The 16,155-nt window shown below is 44.0% G+C and overlaps 1 protein-coding gene across 5 annotated transcripts in view; it reads right to left on the reverse strand.

Moving 5' to 3' along the window:
* The window catches only part of zswim8 (zinc finger, SWIM-type containing 8), a 183,656-nt gene that overhangs the window by 48,312 nt on the left and 119,189 nt on the right, over positions 1-16,155 (reverse strand). For all 5 annotated transcript variants that reach the window (XM_059946761.1, XM_059946760.1, XM_059946759.1 and 2 more), the window contains exons 15-17: positions 13,157-13,255; positions 10,739-10,863; positions 6,268-6,505 (exon numbers count right to left, since the gene is read on the reverse strand). In XM_059946761.1, the coding sequence (XP_059802744.1) occupies positions 6,268-6,505; positions 10,739-10,863; positions 13,157-13,255 (462 nt within the window). The remainder of the gene's footprint in view (positions 1-6,267; positions 6,506-10,738; positions 10,864-13,156; positions 13,256-16,155) is intronic.

Raw genomic sequence — 16,155 nt, forward strand, 5'->3', positions numbered from 1 at the left:
TAGATCTTGCTTCGGTCAGATCACGCGACCCTTCAGTTTCTTTTATGTACTTTGCTTCCGCCATGGCAGCTTCTTCTTCTCTTTCTAGCTGCAGCACTTGCAACTCTGTCGACATTTTTGTCATTTCCAACTGGGTTTCGGCTTCTCTGGCGGCCTCTTCTCTTTGTCTGGCAGCCTCTTCGGCTTCTCTGGCGGCCCTTTCTTTCTGGATTACGGCTTCTCTGGCAGCCTCTTCTCTTTGTCTGGCGGCCCTTTCGGCTTCTCTGGCGGTCCTTTCTTTCTGGATTTCGGCTTCTCTGGTGGCCTCTTCTCTTTGTCTGGCGGCCCTTTCTTTCTGGATTTCGGCTTCTCTGGCAGCCTCTTCTCTTTGTCTGGCGGCCCTTTCGGCTTCTCTGGCGGCCCTTTCTTTCTGGATTTCGGCTTCTCTGGTGGCCAGTTTCATTTTCAAAACTGCTTCTTGTCTGGCGTAACGCAGTAGCACCTTGGCGGTTTCTGCCTTTCTGGCGGCCCTTTCGGCTTCTCTGGCAGCCTTTTCGGCTTCTCTGGTGGCCAGTTTCATTTTCAAAACTGCTTCTTGTTTGGCGTAATGCAGTCGCACCTTGGCGGCTTCTGCCTTGGCTCTTGCCTGTGTGGACTTACTTGATGTCGGTTTACTGCCCTTGTCGCTGGGCGCCATCGACTTGATCCCGGATCGAGCTGACATTGCAGCACTTGGAACACCTGATAACGCCCGGGTGGGCTTACTTGATATCGGTTTACTGCCCCTGTCGCTGGGCGGCGTCGACTTGATGCTGGATTGAGCTGACATTGCAGCACTTGAAACACCTGATAATGCCGCTTTTTCACTGTAACGTTCTCCTTCGAGTGTAACGATAATGTCGAATTTAACGTCAAGATAAACCACAGTCAATGAAACCAGATCGCAGTAAGATTAACCATTTATTGTTCACTCTTCACATTAACATATGGTGAAAAAGCGTTGCTCTCACTGTGATTTCTCATGCCTGCAAAACTACTTCTGCTCAGGTGAGCCTCATGGTAAGCCCCCACCCTCGTGCTAATTTCAAACCGGTACTTTCCCACAAGACGCGGCGAAACCGGATGTGACGTCATCACATGCCGATATATTTTACATGCAATGAATATACTTTAAACACTCCTAATTCTAACTAGAAAATACTATTGAATGAATTACTAAGCGAAAATATTATAAACTAAATAACTGTCGTAAAGACAGCACAACCACATTTGGATGCAGTTGGATTCCTGGAATTCCCAGTGAAGTTCTCGTGCAGCAAAGTTACTATCATGGGAGACATGACAGATAATGCGTGCAGATACTGTCATTTAGAATCCGATTCACATTTACTTATTTATCAAACATACACTGATATGTGTCATTTGTGTTAAAAACCAACACAGCCAGGGACGTGCACCCAATCCTGCAAGTATCACCATACACCTGGTGCCAACACAGCTTCCCCAAAATGTTCAGATCAACACAAGCAACGACAGCAACAAACAACAACAGCAAAACAGACCCCTCTTCCTCCCTCCCACCCACTCCAGACACAGAAGCAGGACTCCACCTACAGGACAGGCCACGCCGCCCCTGGAGCCCCTGGCCCAGTCTCTCTGAAAGGGGAAATGCACAGGCTAATATGTACAAATCAAAATCCCAACCCACAACCCAAAAATCATCTATTTCCACGCTGTGGGTTGAGGTATAAATATTTGCTAGCGCAGGAGGAAAATCTGGAGTTCACAAGGATAAGGGTGGGGGTTGAGGGAGTGGGATCTCACCAGAAACCTACCAGATACTATAAGACCTGGACAGAGTGAATGTGGAGAGGATGTCTCCATTGGTAAGAGAATCTAGGATCTGCAGACACAGGATGGATTAACCCTACCGTAATCATGGGACAATTTACAATGACCAATTCACCTGCTCCTCCAAGAGGACCACAGCCTTGTCGCCCTTTGGACGCATGTATGCCTTAGTGATCAGAGAGCTACGCTGGCTGGAGTCAGGGCTTCACACTTTGACTCCTGGTACGGTCACCCATGCCAATTAAGTCAAAGAGACTATGAGTGGTCCACTGGTCCTCCAGATTCAGGGGTGGGGGCGGGGTTCAGGTCAACCCTGACTGGTCAAACAAAATTGTTCCAGTAACAGCATTAAAAACAGACGACTTTCACTGTTGCCCTAAGCGCCAGCAAGGCCAGTCTATCTCTGGACTGTGGGGAAAAAAGTGGAGCACCCAGGGAAAAGCCACACATTCTGCAGAGAGACCAGCTTCAGAAGAAAGGAGCGCTCCATTAGGACACAGATGAGGAAGAAGCTCTTTACTCATAGGGTGGTGAATCTGTGGAATATATTGCCTCAGAGGGCAGTACAGGCCGAGTCACTGGATGTATTTAAACCAAAGATTGATAGGTTCTTGGTTTGTAGGGGGGGGATTAAGAGTTATCAGGAGAAGACAGCGGAATGGAATTAAACAAAAAGTCAGTAACAGAAAAGAGACTCTGCAGATGTTGAAAACCCAGAGTACACACACAAAATGCTGGAGGAATCTGTGGAGAGGAATAAAGAGTCATTGTTTCAAGCCAAGGCCTTCAATTAAGAAAAAAAATAAGCCAATACTGAATGGTGAAAGGTGGATTGCGTGCATGTGTAGGTTCGTCTGCTGTGTGCTGAGAACTGCTTATCGTTTCTGACAACACCCATGCACCATCAATTTACAGAATATGTCACTCAGAGACCTGAGATATATATACAGTTGAAGTCAGAAGTTTACATACACTTAGGTTGAAGTCATTAAAACTCATTGTTTAACCACTCCACAGATTTCATATTAGCAAACTATAGCTTTGGCAAGACATTGAGGACATCTACTTTGTGCATGACACGAGTAATTTTTCCAACCATTGTTTACAGATAGATCATTTCACTTTTAATTGACTGTATCACAATTCCAGTGGGTCAAAAGTTTATAAACAAAATCAACCAAGACCTCAGAAAAAAACATGTGTACCTCCACAAGTCTGGTTCATCCTTGGGAGCAATTTCCAAATGCCTGAAGGTCCCATATTCATCTGTACAAACTATAGAACGTAAGTATAAACTCCATGGGACCATGCAACCGTCACATGGCTCAGGAAGGAGACGCATACTGTCTCCTAGAGATGAACGTACTTTGGCATGAAAAGTGCAAATCAATCCCAGAACAACAGCAAAGGACCTTGTGAAGATGCTAGAAGAAACAGGTAGACAAGTATCTATATCCACAGCAAAACAAGTCCTATATCGGCATAACCTGAAAGGCTGCTCAGCAAGGAAGAAGCCACTGCTCCAAAACTGACATAAAAGTCCAGGCTACAGTTTGCAACTGCACATGGGGACAAAGACCTTACCTTTCTGAGAAATGTCCTCTGGGCTGATGAAACAAAAATTGAACTGTTTGGCCCTAATGACCATCATTATGTTTGGAGGAAAAAGGAAAAAGAACACCATCCCAACCGTGAAGTATGGGGGTGGCAGCATCATGTTGTGGGGGTGCTTTGCTGCAGGAGGGACTGGTGCACTTCATAAAATAGATGGCATCATGAGGAAGGAAAATTCTGTGGATATATTGAAGCAACATTCCAAGACATCAGCCAGGAAGTTAAAGCTCAGTCACAAATGGGTCTTCCAAATGGACAATGAGCCCAAGCATACCTCCAAAGTTGTGGCAAAATTGCTTAAGGACAACAAAGTCAAGGTACTGGAGTGGCCATCACAGAGCCCTGACCTCAATCAGATAGAAAATTTGTGTATGTAAACTTTTAACCCACTGGGAATGTGATGAAAGAAATAAAATCTGAAATAAATCATTCTCTCTACTATTATTCTGACATTTCACATTCTTAAAATAAAGTAGTGATCTTAACTGACCTAAGACAGGGAATGTTTTCTAGGATTAAATGTCAGGAATTGTGAAGAACTGAATTTAAATGTATTTGGATAAGGTGTATGTAAACTTCTGACTTCAACTGTATATATTTATTTATTTGTGACTTTGTTTACTGTTATTTTATACGTAGCATATGTAGCTTCTGTGTTTTGCACCTTAGCCCCAGAATGCTGCTTAGTTTAGCTGTATTTATGTATTGTTCAATGATAAGTAAACTTGAACATGACTGAATGGTCTGATTCTGCTCCAATATCTTGTGGGATGGTCAATATTTGGACGCCATGGTAGTGTTGTGGTTGGAGTTCAATTCCAGCACCCCACTCTAAGGAATCTCTGTACATCCTCCATGGGGAATGCAAGGATTTCCCCAGTTCCCCGGTTTCTTCCCACTGTCCAAAGACGTACAGTTAGGTTCACTGGTCATTGTAAATAGTCCTTGATTAGGTTCAGGTTAAATCAGGGCTGTCGGGGATTTCTGGGCGGTGTGACTCGAAGGGCCTACTCTATTCGGTACTGGTAAATACAAATAAAACAAATAAAAATATAATATTCTATCTTCAAATTTGTTGAGTTTGGACTGGCCAACGTCTACACCCGAGGACCTCCACCATGAGTGCAGGCAGCTCGCCAGCAATATCCCAGGGCAAAAGCTCATGCTGCCTCTGCCCAATTACCCAAACACTATCCCTGTCACTAGGTCTGATCAAGGATGGGTGTTATTGATATGGATTCACCTTGAAAGGTATTTCTCTAAGAACAGATATTTATACCATCTTCAAAGTTCAATTTAAATTTACTACCAAAGTACACGTATGTCACCATATACAAGATTCATTTTCTTGTGAGCATTCACAGTAAGTAAAAAGAAGAAAAATTCATTGATTGAATGAATGGCAGAAACATCAATTTCTCTAACTTCCGGTAATTTTTCCCTCCCCCTTCTCTTTTTTCCATTCCCCATTCTGGGATTCCCTTTCATCCCAGTGGGAGGGAAAAATTACCAGGTTACAGAAATTGATGTTTGTGCCATTCATTCATAGAATCAATGAAAAACTACAACACAGAGCTGGACAAACAACCAATGTGCACAATATGACAAACTGTGCAAAAACAAAAGGAGATGCAAAATTATAAATAAACAAATGATTTATACTGAGGATATGAGCTGTAGTCCTTGAAAGTGGGGCCATTGGAATCAGTTCAGAGTTGAGGTGAGTGAAGTTATCCACACGAGTTCAGGAGCCTTATGGTTGAGGGGTAATAACTGTTCCTGAACCTGGTCATGTGGGACCTAAGGCTCCTGAACTCTCGCCCAGTGGGAGCAGTGAGAAGAGAGCATGGTCTGGATAGTGGGAGTCTTTACTAATAAAACATTCCAAAACTATTACAGGAGCTGTCAAGACAAAATCCAACGGAGTCACAAACACAGACACAAGGCCAGGTTTCCTAGAACTCAGTGAGAGGTAGGGTTCCTCATAAGCTTTGCTCCAAGAGTGGACTACGGCTGAAAGGGAACCACAGGGAGGGTGATGATCAGGTGAGGACGTGGGGCGAAAGGGGATCCCAGAACAGGGAATGGAAAAGAGAAGGGGGAGGGAAAATTACCAGAACTTAGAGAAACTGATGCCATCAGGTTGGAAGTTACCCAGATGGAATATGATGTGTCACTCCTCCAACCTGTGAGTGGCCTCAACATAGCAATAGAGGAGGCCACGGACCAACACGTTGGAATGGAATGTGTACCCACCCAGGGAGATGCATCGGAGTCGGGTGTTCCTTGGGAGGACCAGAGGGGGTTTGGTGTGATGTACAAGCTGGAGTCAGGGTTGCCTACCTCCCCTCCACCCTCCCTTGTGTTTACTCAGCGGAAGACAAGTTTCATTGTGATCAACAGCAGACTGCTGCAATGTACATGAACTCAGGGACTGGACTATTTTTCCATGACTGTACTTTACTGTTACCTTATACATGCTATATGTGCCACGTACTATGCATGATAGTTGGCACTGTGCTTTGCACCTTGGCATCAGAATAACGCTGTTTTGTTTGGGCATACACGTATAGTTTGAATGACAATTAAACTTGAACTTAAAATAGAAAGTCAAATTGAAATGGGTGACTAACAGGAGATCCAGGAATTTGCAGTGGACAGTGTGAAGATGCTCAACGATCTTTCCATTTTTCTTGTGTGGTATATCACAAAAGTTTCCCAGAAATGAGATTACATGATTCAGTAAAACAAATGAAATTTACAACTGTAATTTATCTATTGGTGCTGAAGAAACAACAAAGGTGAGAAGTGTTTTAGACATACCATGCGCTGACCCTTCGGGGAAGTTCTCGGCTGCAGCGTTCTGAACCGGGGTGGGCATGCTGGCCTGCTGAGGTGCGGACGCCGTACTGGTCAGCTGGTGGACACTGGCAGCAGCCTGCGACGCGTGCTTCGACGGAGATTTCTGACTGTTGGCCAGAGGCTTGCTGGATGAGTAGAACGAGCTCAGTGTCTGAGGTTTGTGAGTTTGACTTTCCCTATCCAATAGCTTGTCAAGAATCTAGACAGAGGAGAACAAAATATCCCTTGTCAGTGTCCTGCGCCACAACGGAGCTTGTCAATAGGCCATGGGGGAGATTACAGAATAGATAGCAACTACTGAGATGAATACACAGTTAATGTCTTAAGCCTAAAGAAGGGTCTCAGCCCAAAACGTCAACTGCTCATTTCCCTGCAGAGATGCTGCCTGACCTGCTGAGTTCTTCGAGTATTTGGTGTGTGTTCCTCTGCAGAATCTCTTGTGTTTATGATTTACTGGGAATTCACTCTGTTGCTTCAGCCAAAGACTTTCATAGCTCAGTTTCATTTTAGTCGGCGAGGCCATTATATTCTGCATACCGTTACCTTGAAATACTTTGATGTCCTGTGAAATGCATGAAAAGTATGCAAGACAAGTGTTTCACCACACCTCGGCACATGCGACAATAATAATTCCTGATCCAAATCCAAATATTCAACAGCATTCCCACACCAGTTCAGGGGAATAGCATTCCCATCAAAGCTCCTCCTCACTGCTCTCTTCCTGCAGTGCTCCAGACGATCCCACTTCAAGTGCTTGAGGGTGAGATGTGACTCGATCAAATGGCCAGCCAGGGACTTTCCCCGGGGGGAAAGGGCTAATACAAGAGGGCATCATTTTCAGGTGCTTGGAGCAAAGTAATTGGGGGGGGATGTCAGAGGTAATTCCATTACAGAGAGGGGTGGTGGAGGCAGAAACATTAGGGGCATTGAAAGTGAGTGCTCGAACGTGAATCCACTCCACTACCAAGACTCCATAATTCACGTTCTCAGTATTATTTATTTATCATCATTATTATTATTAGCTTTTTTGTATTTGCATTGTTTGTCTTCATTTGCATGTTGATTGCTTGTCAATCTTTGTGTGTAGTTTTTCATTCATTCTGTTGTGTTTTTTTGTTCTACATTGAATGACTGCAAGAAAATGAATCAGTAGTATATGGTGACATATAGTACTTAGATAATAAATTGAAGCTAAATCTTAAATTGACAATTAAGAGATTTACGCACATGGATGACAGAGAGATGGAGGGCTGTGGGTGAGGGAAGGGTTTAGATTGATCTTGGAGTAGGTTGAAGGGTTCGGGCTGAAGGGCCTGTACTGTGCTGTAGTGTTCTGTGTTCTATCCCTGCTCTCAGGCGTTCCGCTCCAATGGAGAATGGAGGAGAGTAACCCTCATCTTTACTTCCAACTTTCACTTGTGCCAATTATTCAAACTCTGATTATCCATTTACTAACTGTAAATTAAAATCTATTTGGAAGATTGCACTCCGCATATTTTGAAAAAGCCATCTTCTTAAAAAGCTTTGATTCAGCACATTACTGAGGTCAGTAAGAGCTGAACCAGCTTGGTCTCACAAGTGCCGATCGCAGTATCACTGTTCCAGCATGGCTATTGGCAGCCCGGGTTCCGTGCAGTGACGTGGCTGAAATAAAGAATCCTCTTGTTCACTGAAAGAGACTAAGGGCAGCACAGAAGCGCAGCTGTTAGTACAATGCTTTGCAGTGCCAGCAATCTGGGTTCAATTCCAACCGCTGCCTGCAAGGAAGTTGTACGTTCCCCCCGCATCGGTCATCTCCAGTTGCTCTGGTTTCCTCCCACATTCCAAGCACGTATGCTACTGTGCAGAAGCCAAAGACACATAAATATAGCTAGTGCGCCTCAGTCTTTTGCAGAATACTGTAGTAATGTTACGTATTACATTGTACTGCTGCTGCAAAAAAAATCTAATTTCATGACATATGTAAGTGATGGTAAAACTGATTCTGATCTGGGTCTCTGTTGTGGACTAAGTGTTGGAAGGGGGCAGGGAGAGGGGAATCATGATCAGGAAAAGGGAGCGGCAGCCATTCTGTAATGATCAATAAACCAATTATTTGCCATTAAACGACCTCACCTGGTGTCTCAGGACGAGATGTGTCTGCACCTGTGCTGTCTCCTCCCCCACCAGCAAACGCTCCTCCTCTTCTACCTATCCTGCACCCCTCCCAGAGCACTCCACCATTCCCAGCATCCTTTGCCTCTGCCAGATTTACAAACTTACTCTGCTCCACGTTGACAAATACAGAATTCAGCAAAAATCTTAGGCACCCTACTTTTGCACAGTGCTGGCAGGTTAGGATTGGTAAGTTGTGGGCATACTATAGAGAAATGGAGGTCATTTAAAGGTGAAATTTTGAGGGTACAAAATCTTTATGTTCCTGTTAGGTTGAAGGGAAAGGTTAAAAGTTTGAGAGAGCCATGGTTTTCAAGGGATATTGGAAACCTGGTTAGGAAAAAGAGAGATATCTACAATAAATATAGGCAGCATGGAGTAAATGAGGTGCTCGAGGAATATAAAGAATGTAAAAAGAAACTTAAGAAATAAATTAGAAAAGCTAAAAGATACGAGGTTGCTTTGGCAAGTAAGGTGAAAATAAATCCGAAGGGTTTCTACAGTTATATTAATAGCAAAAGGATAGTGAGGGATAAAACTGGTCCCTTAGAGAATCAGAGTGGACAGCTATGTGTGGAGCCGAAATAGATGGGGGAGATTTTGAATAATTTCTTTTCTTTGGTATTCACAAAGGAGAAGGATATTGAATTGTGTGTAAGGGAAACAAGTAGGGAAATTATGGAAAATATGACGATTAAAGAGGAGGAAGTACTGGAGCTTTTAAGGAATATAAAAGTGGATAAATCTCTGGATCGTGACAGGATATTCCCTAGGACCTTGAGAGAAGTTAGTGTAGAAATAGCAGGGGCTCTGACAGAAATATTCCAAATGTCATTAGAAATGGGGATGGTGCCGGAGGATTGGCGTATTGCTCATGTGGTTCCATTGTTTAAAAAGGATTCTAAGAGTAAACCTAGCAATTATAAGCCTGTAAGTTTGACGTCAGTGGTGGGTAAATTAATGGAAAGTATTCCTAGAGATGGTATATATAATTATCTGGATAGACAGGGTCAGATTAGGAACAGTCAACATGGATTTGTGCGTGGAAGGTCATGTTTGACAAATCTTATTAAATTTTTTGAAGAGGTTACGAAGAAAGTTGACCAAGGTAAAGCAGTGGATGTTGTCTATATGGACTTCCGTAAGGCCTTTGACAAGGTTCCACACGGAAGGTAAGTTAGGAAGGTTCAATCGTTAGGTATTAATATTGAAGTAGTAAAATGGATACAACTGTGGCTGGATGGGAGATGCCAGAGACTAGTGGTGGATAACTGTTTGTCAGGTTGGAGGCCGGTGACTAGTGGTGTGCCTCAAGGATCTGTACTGGGTCCAATGTTGTTTGTCATATACATTAATGATCTGGATGATATGGTGGTAAATTGGATTAGTAAGTATGCAGATGATACTAAGGTAGGTGGCGTTGTGTATAATGAAGTAGGTTTTCAAAGCTTGCAGAGAGATTTAGGCCAGTTAGAAGAGTGGGCTGAACGATGGCAGATGGAGTTTAATGTTGATAAGTGTGAGGTGCTACATTTTGGTAGGGATAATCCAAATAGGACATACATGGTAAATGGTAGAACATTGAAGAATGCAGTAGAACAGAGTGATTTAGGAATAATGGTGCATAGTTCCCTGAAGGTGGAATCACGTGTGGATAGGGTGATGAAGAAAGCTTTTGGTATGTTGGCCCTTATAAATCAGAGCATTGAGTATAGGAGTCGGGATGTAATGTTAAAATTGTACAAGGCATTGGTAAGGCCGAATTTGGAGTATTGTACTGTGTACAGTTCTTGTCACCGAATTATAGGAAAGATGTCAACAAAATAGAGATAGTACAGAGAAGATTTACTAGAATGTTACCTGGGTTTCAGCACCTAAGTTACAGGGAAAGGTTCAACAAGTTAGGTCTTTATTCTTTGGAGTGTAGAAAGTTGAGGGGGGACTTGATAGAGGTACTTAAAATTATGAGGGAGATAGATAGAGTTGATGTGGATAGGCTTTTTCCATTGAGAGTAGGGGAGATTCAAACAAGAGGACATGAGTTGAGAGTTAGGGGTCAAAAGTTTAAGGGAAAGGAATAGAGTTGATGTTTTGGGCCAAGACCCTTCATCAGCCCTGACTGTTTATTCCTCTCCATAGATGCTGCCTGACCTGCCGAGTTCCTTTAGCATTTTGTGTGTGTTACTCTGGATTTCAGCATCTGCAGGATCTTGTGTGTTGCTGACCCGGGATTATCAGCAGTCACATAAAACAAATTCACTGAGATCGCACTACCTACCTTTTTAAGCTTGGCTTGATCGTCTTTGTACGTGATCATGAGAGCAAGCGCAAGGTCTCCTTTCTCTCTCCGAGTACCTTCACACAACAAGGGATGTTCTGCCTCACTCACTGTGGTCTTCATACCTAAGGAGAGAATATGCACGTTTTACCACAAACAAAAGCGACACCAAGCAAAGTGTTAGGAATTGCAGTCCTGACAAAGGGTCTCGGCCCAAAACGTCGACAGTGTGTCCTGACGAAGGGTATCGGCCCGAAATGTCGACAGTGCTTCTCCTTATAGGTGCTGCCTGGCCTGCTGTGTTCCACCAGCATTGTGTGTGTATTGTAGAAACTATCACAAGTATACTTGTTGAAAAACAACCTTGCACACAATTGACTCTGACTCTATGCCATCTCCATCTTTCTTTAATGTTAAATAGCTCTGGGTCTGTTTTGCTGATTTAGAAGAAAAAGGGGGATCTCATTGAAACCCATCAAATATTGAAAGGCCTAGAGAGGGTGGACTGGGAAAGGGTTCTTCCTATTGTGGGCGAGACTAGAACTAGAGGGCACAACCTCAGAACAGAAGGCCAACCCTGTATAACAGAGATGAGGAGGAATTTGTTTAGCCAGAGGTAGTGAATCTGTGGAATTCATTGCCATAGTCGGCTGTGGAGGCCAGGTCATTGGATGCATTTAAAGCTGAGGTTGATAGGTTCTTGAATAGTCAGGGTTATAAGGAATAGACAGGAGAATGGGGTTGAGAGGGATATTAAATCAGCTGTGATGGAATGGAAGAGCCGACTCAGAGGCTGAATTCTGCTTGCATGTTTTATGGTCTTATGTTCTTTCGATGGGGAGGTCACTTGAAAAGAAGAGGGAGGGGAAGGGGGAGTAAAAGATTGAGGGAATAAAGTGAGGGAAAGGAAAAAAATGAGATACAACATGGAAGTAAACAAAATAAAAAAGAGCAGATCTTCTCAAGTTTCCTGCACCAGTTAGTAACAACCACGGCTGACCTGTCCCACGCTTTAATTCCTCTTTGCAGCCCTTTCTACAACAAATTGTGAGGACTGCTGAGAGAAACATCAGGGTTTCTCTCTCCCTCTCTCTCCCCCTCTCCCACTCCACTTCCATCAAGGAGATGTATAAGAGTTGCATTCGTTGAACCCTCAGCACTGTCCAGGATCTCTCCATTCATCCCCCAATCTCTCTGACCTCCTACCATCAGGCAAAAGGTATCGCAGTATGAGAACACTGATTGGTAGGCTGGGTCACAGCTTCCTCCCCCTGGCTGTGAGAGCTCTGAACACCCAGCTACCAGCCAGTACACATTATTTATGACAGTACCAGTAGCGTTAGTGTTGTATATTTAATTTGAATCTTTTTAAGGTCTCTGCCTTAAAATTTTTCAATAATCCAGCCTCCTCCACCATCTGCAGAAAGAGGTTTCTTCACTCCCTTGTTTTGAGTGGTCATCCCTCATCTTGTAACCACGTTTCCTTCTTCAAGGCCATGAGTGAAAACATTTCGATATCTACACTGATCTAACTAGCAAGTTCACAAAATTTGATTCAAATTAAAAAAAAACACAAGATAGGTAATTTATATTTTGGTAATAAGCTAACGTTACAAGGAACAAATCTGGAGACCATTTATCGAATGTTGCAACATCCAAACACCATGGCTACACAATGGAACCTGGCTAATGACCTCAAAAGTACAACAGACCACAGCGGAAACAGAGACTCAGTTGGTAGAAGTGAAAGTTGAACCGAAGTGGTGGAAATGTAGCTGGAACGGCTTTCCACGTGGCCTTTGATTGATGTTCACTCAGTGGCCACTTTAGTAGGTACAAGAGTGGAACTTCTGCTGCTGTAGCCTGTCACTTCAAGGTTCGATGTGTTGAGCATTCAGAGACGCTCTTCTCTACGTCACTGTTGTAATGTGTTGAGTTACTGTCACCTTCCCATCAGCTTGAACCGGTCTGGCCATTCTCCTTTGACCTCGCTCATTAACATTCTCCTCTGACCTCTCTCTTTCTCATTCTCCTCTGACCTCTCTCATTAACGAGACATTCTAACCACAGAAAAGCCACTCAATAGATGTTTCTTTTTGGTTTTTTTACACTATTCTTTATAACCTCTAGAGACTATTGTGGATGAAAACCCCAGGACATCACTCATTTCTTCAGTATTCAAACCACCCCATCTGGCACCAACAATCATTCCACAGTCAAAGTCACTTAGATCACATTTCTTCCCCATTCTGATGTTTGGTCAGAATAACTGAACCTCTTGACCATGCCTGTATGTTTCATAAATTGAGTTGCTGCCACATGATTAGATATTGCATTAATGAGCAGGTGTACCTATGAAGTGGTCCCTGAGTGTAGTGGTACAATGGATCACCTGTACTTGAATAAAGCTCTCCTTACCCAGCGCCGCCACGGCTGCCTCAAAGCCAAGCTCTTCATCACCAGGCATCTCGTTATTCCGATTTCGGCTTGGGGGTCTCGATCCAGTGGGTGAGACGACTGAAAGAAATAGGAGAAGCTGGTTATACTCGAATACTCTTCACAGGACAGATGGTCACTGACTGTTCAGATCATTGTGATCAGAAACTAATGCACCAATCACGGCCATATCAGTTACAAACCCTCTCATAGACCAGTGGAAAATTTGGGAGAGGGCCATTCAGCCCATCATATCTATGTTGTTTGAATAAGAGCTCCACTGCCTCATCCCAGCTCCACTGCCTCATCCCAGCTCCACAGCCTCATCCCAGCTCCACAGCCTCATCCCAGCTCCACAGCCTCATCCCAGCTCCACAGCCTCATCCCAGCTCCACAGCCTCATCCCAGCTCCACAGCCTCATCCCAGCTCCACAGCCTCATCCCAGCTCCACAGCCTCATCCCAGCTCCACAGCCGTCCATGGCAATGAATTCCACAGATTCACCATCCTCTGGCTAAAGAAATTCCTCATTTCTGTTCTGAAGAGATGTCCTTCTATTCTTCAGTTGGCCCTCTGGTCCTCTCCACATCCACTCTATCTTAACCAGGGGTTCCCAACCTTTTCTGATCTCAAGGACCCTCCACCGTTAGCCAAGAAGGAGAAATATGAGGCTATTAGGCAGCAGCTCGGAAGCATAAATTGGAAACACATACTCTCAAGGAAATGTACGGAAGAAATGTGGCAAATGTTCAGGGGATATTTACATTGAGTTCTGCATAGGTACATTCCAATGAGACAGGGAAAGGATGGTAGGGTACAGGAATTTGGTGTACAAAAACTAAAAATCCAGTCAAGAGGAAAAGAGCTTACAAAAGGTTCAAAAACACTAGGTAATGGTAGAGATTTAGAAGATTATAAAGCCAGAAGGAAGGAGCTTAAGAGTGAAATTAGGAGAGCCAGTCGGGATCATGAGAAGGCTTTGGCGAGCAGGATTAAGGAAACCCCAAGGCATTCTACAAGTATGTGAAGAGCAAGAGAATAAGACGTGAGAGAATAGGACCAATCAAGTGTGACAGTGGAAAAACGTGTATGGAGCTGGATGAGATAGCAGAGGTACTTAATGAATACTATGCTTCAGTATTCATTATGGAAAAGGATTTTGGTGTTTGTAGTGATGACTTGCAGCGGACTGAAAAGTTTGAGCATGTAGATATTAAGGAAGAGGATGTGCTGGAGCTTTTGGATAGCAACAAGTTGGGTAAGTCACCGGAGCTGGACAAAATGTACCCCAGGCTACTGTGGAAGGTGAGGGAGGAGATTGCTGAGCCTCTGGCAATGATCTTTGCATCATCAATGGGGACAGGAGAGGTTCTGGAGGATTGGAGGGCTGCGGATGTTGTTCCCTTATTCGAGAAAGGGAGCCCAGGAAATTATAGACCACAGAGTCTTACTTCAGTGGTTGGTAAGCTGATGGAGAAGATCCTGAGAGGCAGGATTTATGAACATTTGGAGAGGCATAATATGATTAGGAATAGTCAGCATAGCCAGATAGCAGGAGCTCTGACGGAGATCTTTCAGATGTCATTAGAAAAAGGGATTGTGCCGGAGGATTGGCGTATTGTTCATGTGGTTCCATTGTTTAAAAAGGGTTCTAGAAGTAAGCCTAGCAATTATAGACCTGTCAGTTTGACATCAGTGGTGGGTAAATTAATGGAAAGTATTCTTAGAGATAGTATTTATAATTATCTGGATAGACAGGATCTGATTAGGAGTAGCCAGCATGGATTTGTGCGTGGAAGGTCATGTTTGACAAACCTTACTGAATTTTTTGAAGAAGTTACGAGGAATGTTGACGAGGGTAAGGCAGTGGATGTAGTCTATATGGACTTCAGCAAGGCCTTTGACAAAGTTCCACATGGAAGGTTAGTTAAGAAGGTTCAGTCGTTAGGTATTAATGCTGGAGTAATAAAATGGATTCAACAGTGGCTAGATGGGAGATGCCAGAGAGTAGTGGTGAATAATTGTTTATCGGGATGGAGGCCGGTGACTAGCGGGGTGCCTCAGGGATCTGTTTTGGGCCCAATGTTGTTTGTAATATACATAAATGATCTGGATGATGGGGTGGTAAATTGGATTAGTAAGTATGCCGATGTTACTAAGGTAGGAGGTGTTGTGGATAATGAGGTGGGTTTTCAAAGCTTGCAGGGAGATTTATGCCGGTTAGAAGAATGGGCTGAATGTTGGCAGATGGAGTTTAATGGTGGGAAGGAGGGAGGGAGGGAGGGAAGGAGGGAAGGAGGGAAGGAAGGAGGGAAGGAAGGAGGGAGGGAGGGAGGGAGGGAGGGAGGGAGGGAGGGAGGGAGGGAGGGAGGGAGGAAGGAAGGAGGGAAGGAGGGAAGGAGGGAAGGAGGGAAGGAGGGAAGGAGGGAAGGAGGGAAGGAGGGAAGGAGGGAAGGAGGGAAGGAGGGAAGGAGGGAAGGAGGGAAGGAGGGAAGGAGGGAGGGAGGGAGGGAAGGATACTTTATTCATCCCCAAGGGGAAATTCAACATTTTTCCAGTGTCCCATACACTTATTGTAGCAAAACTAATTACATACAGTATTTAACTCAGTATAAATATGATATGCATCTAAAATCACCCTCCCAAAAAGCATTAATAAATAGCTTTTAAAAAGTTCTTAAATAGTTTACTAAAGTGCATTGAGTGGTAACTTAAGCTCAGTCCTAACCCCGGCACTTTAACATGTCTTGCCCCTGGTGGTTGAATTGCAGAGCCGAATGGCGTTGGGGAGTAATGATCTCTTCATCCTGTCTGAGGAGCATTGCATTGACAGCAACCTGCCGCTGAAGCTGCTTCTCCGTCTCTGGATGGTGCTGTGCAGAGGATGGTCTACGTTTTGGCAGGAATAATGCAAATAGAACATACAGGGTAAATGGTAGGGCATTGAGGAATGCAGTGGAACAAAGAGATCTAGGAATAAC

Source organism: Hypanus sabinus, chromosome 21, assembly GCF_030144855.1.
Source record: "Hypanus sabinus isolate sHypSab1 chromosome 21, sHypSab1.hap1, whole genome shotgun sequence".
NCBI classification, from domain to species: Eukaryota; Metazoa; Chordata; class Chondrichthyes; order Myliobatiformes; family Dasyatidae; genus Hypanus; species Hypanus sabinus.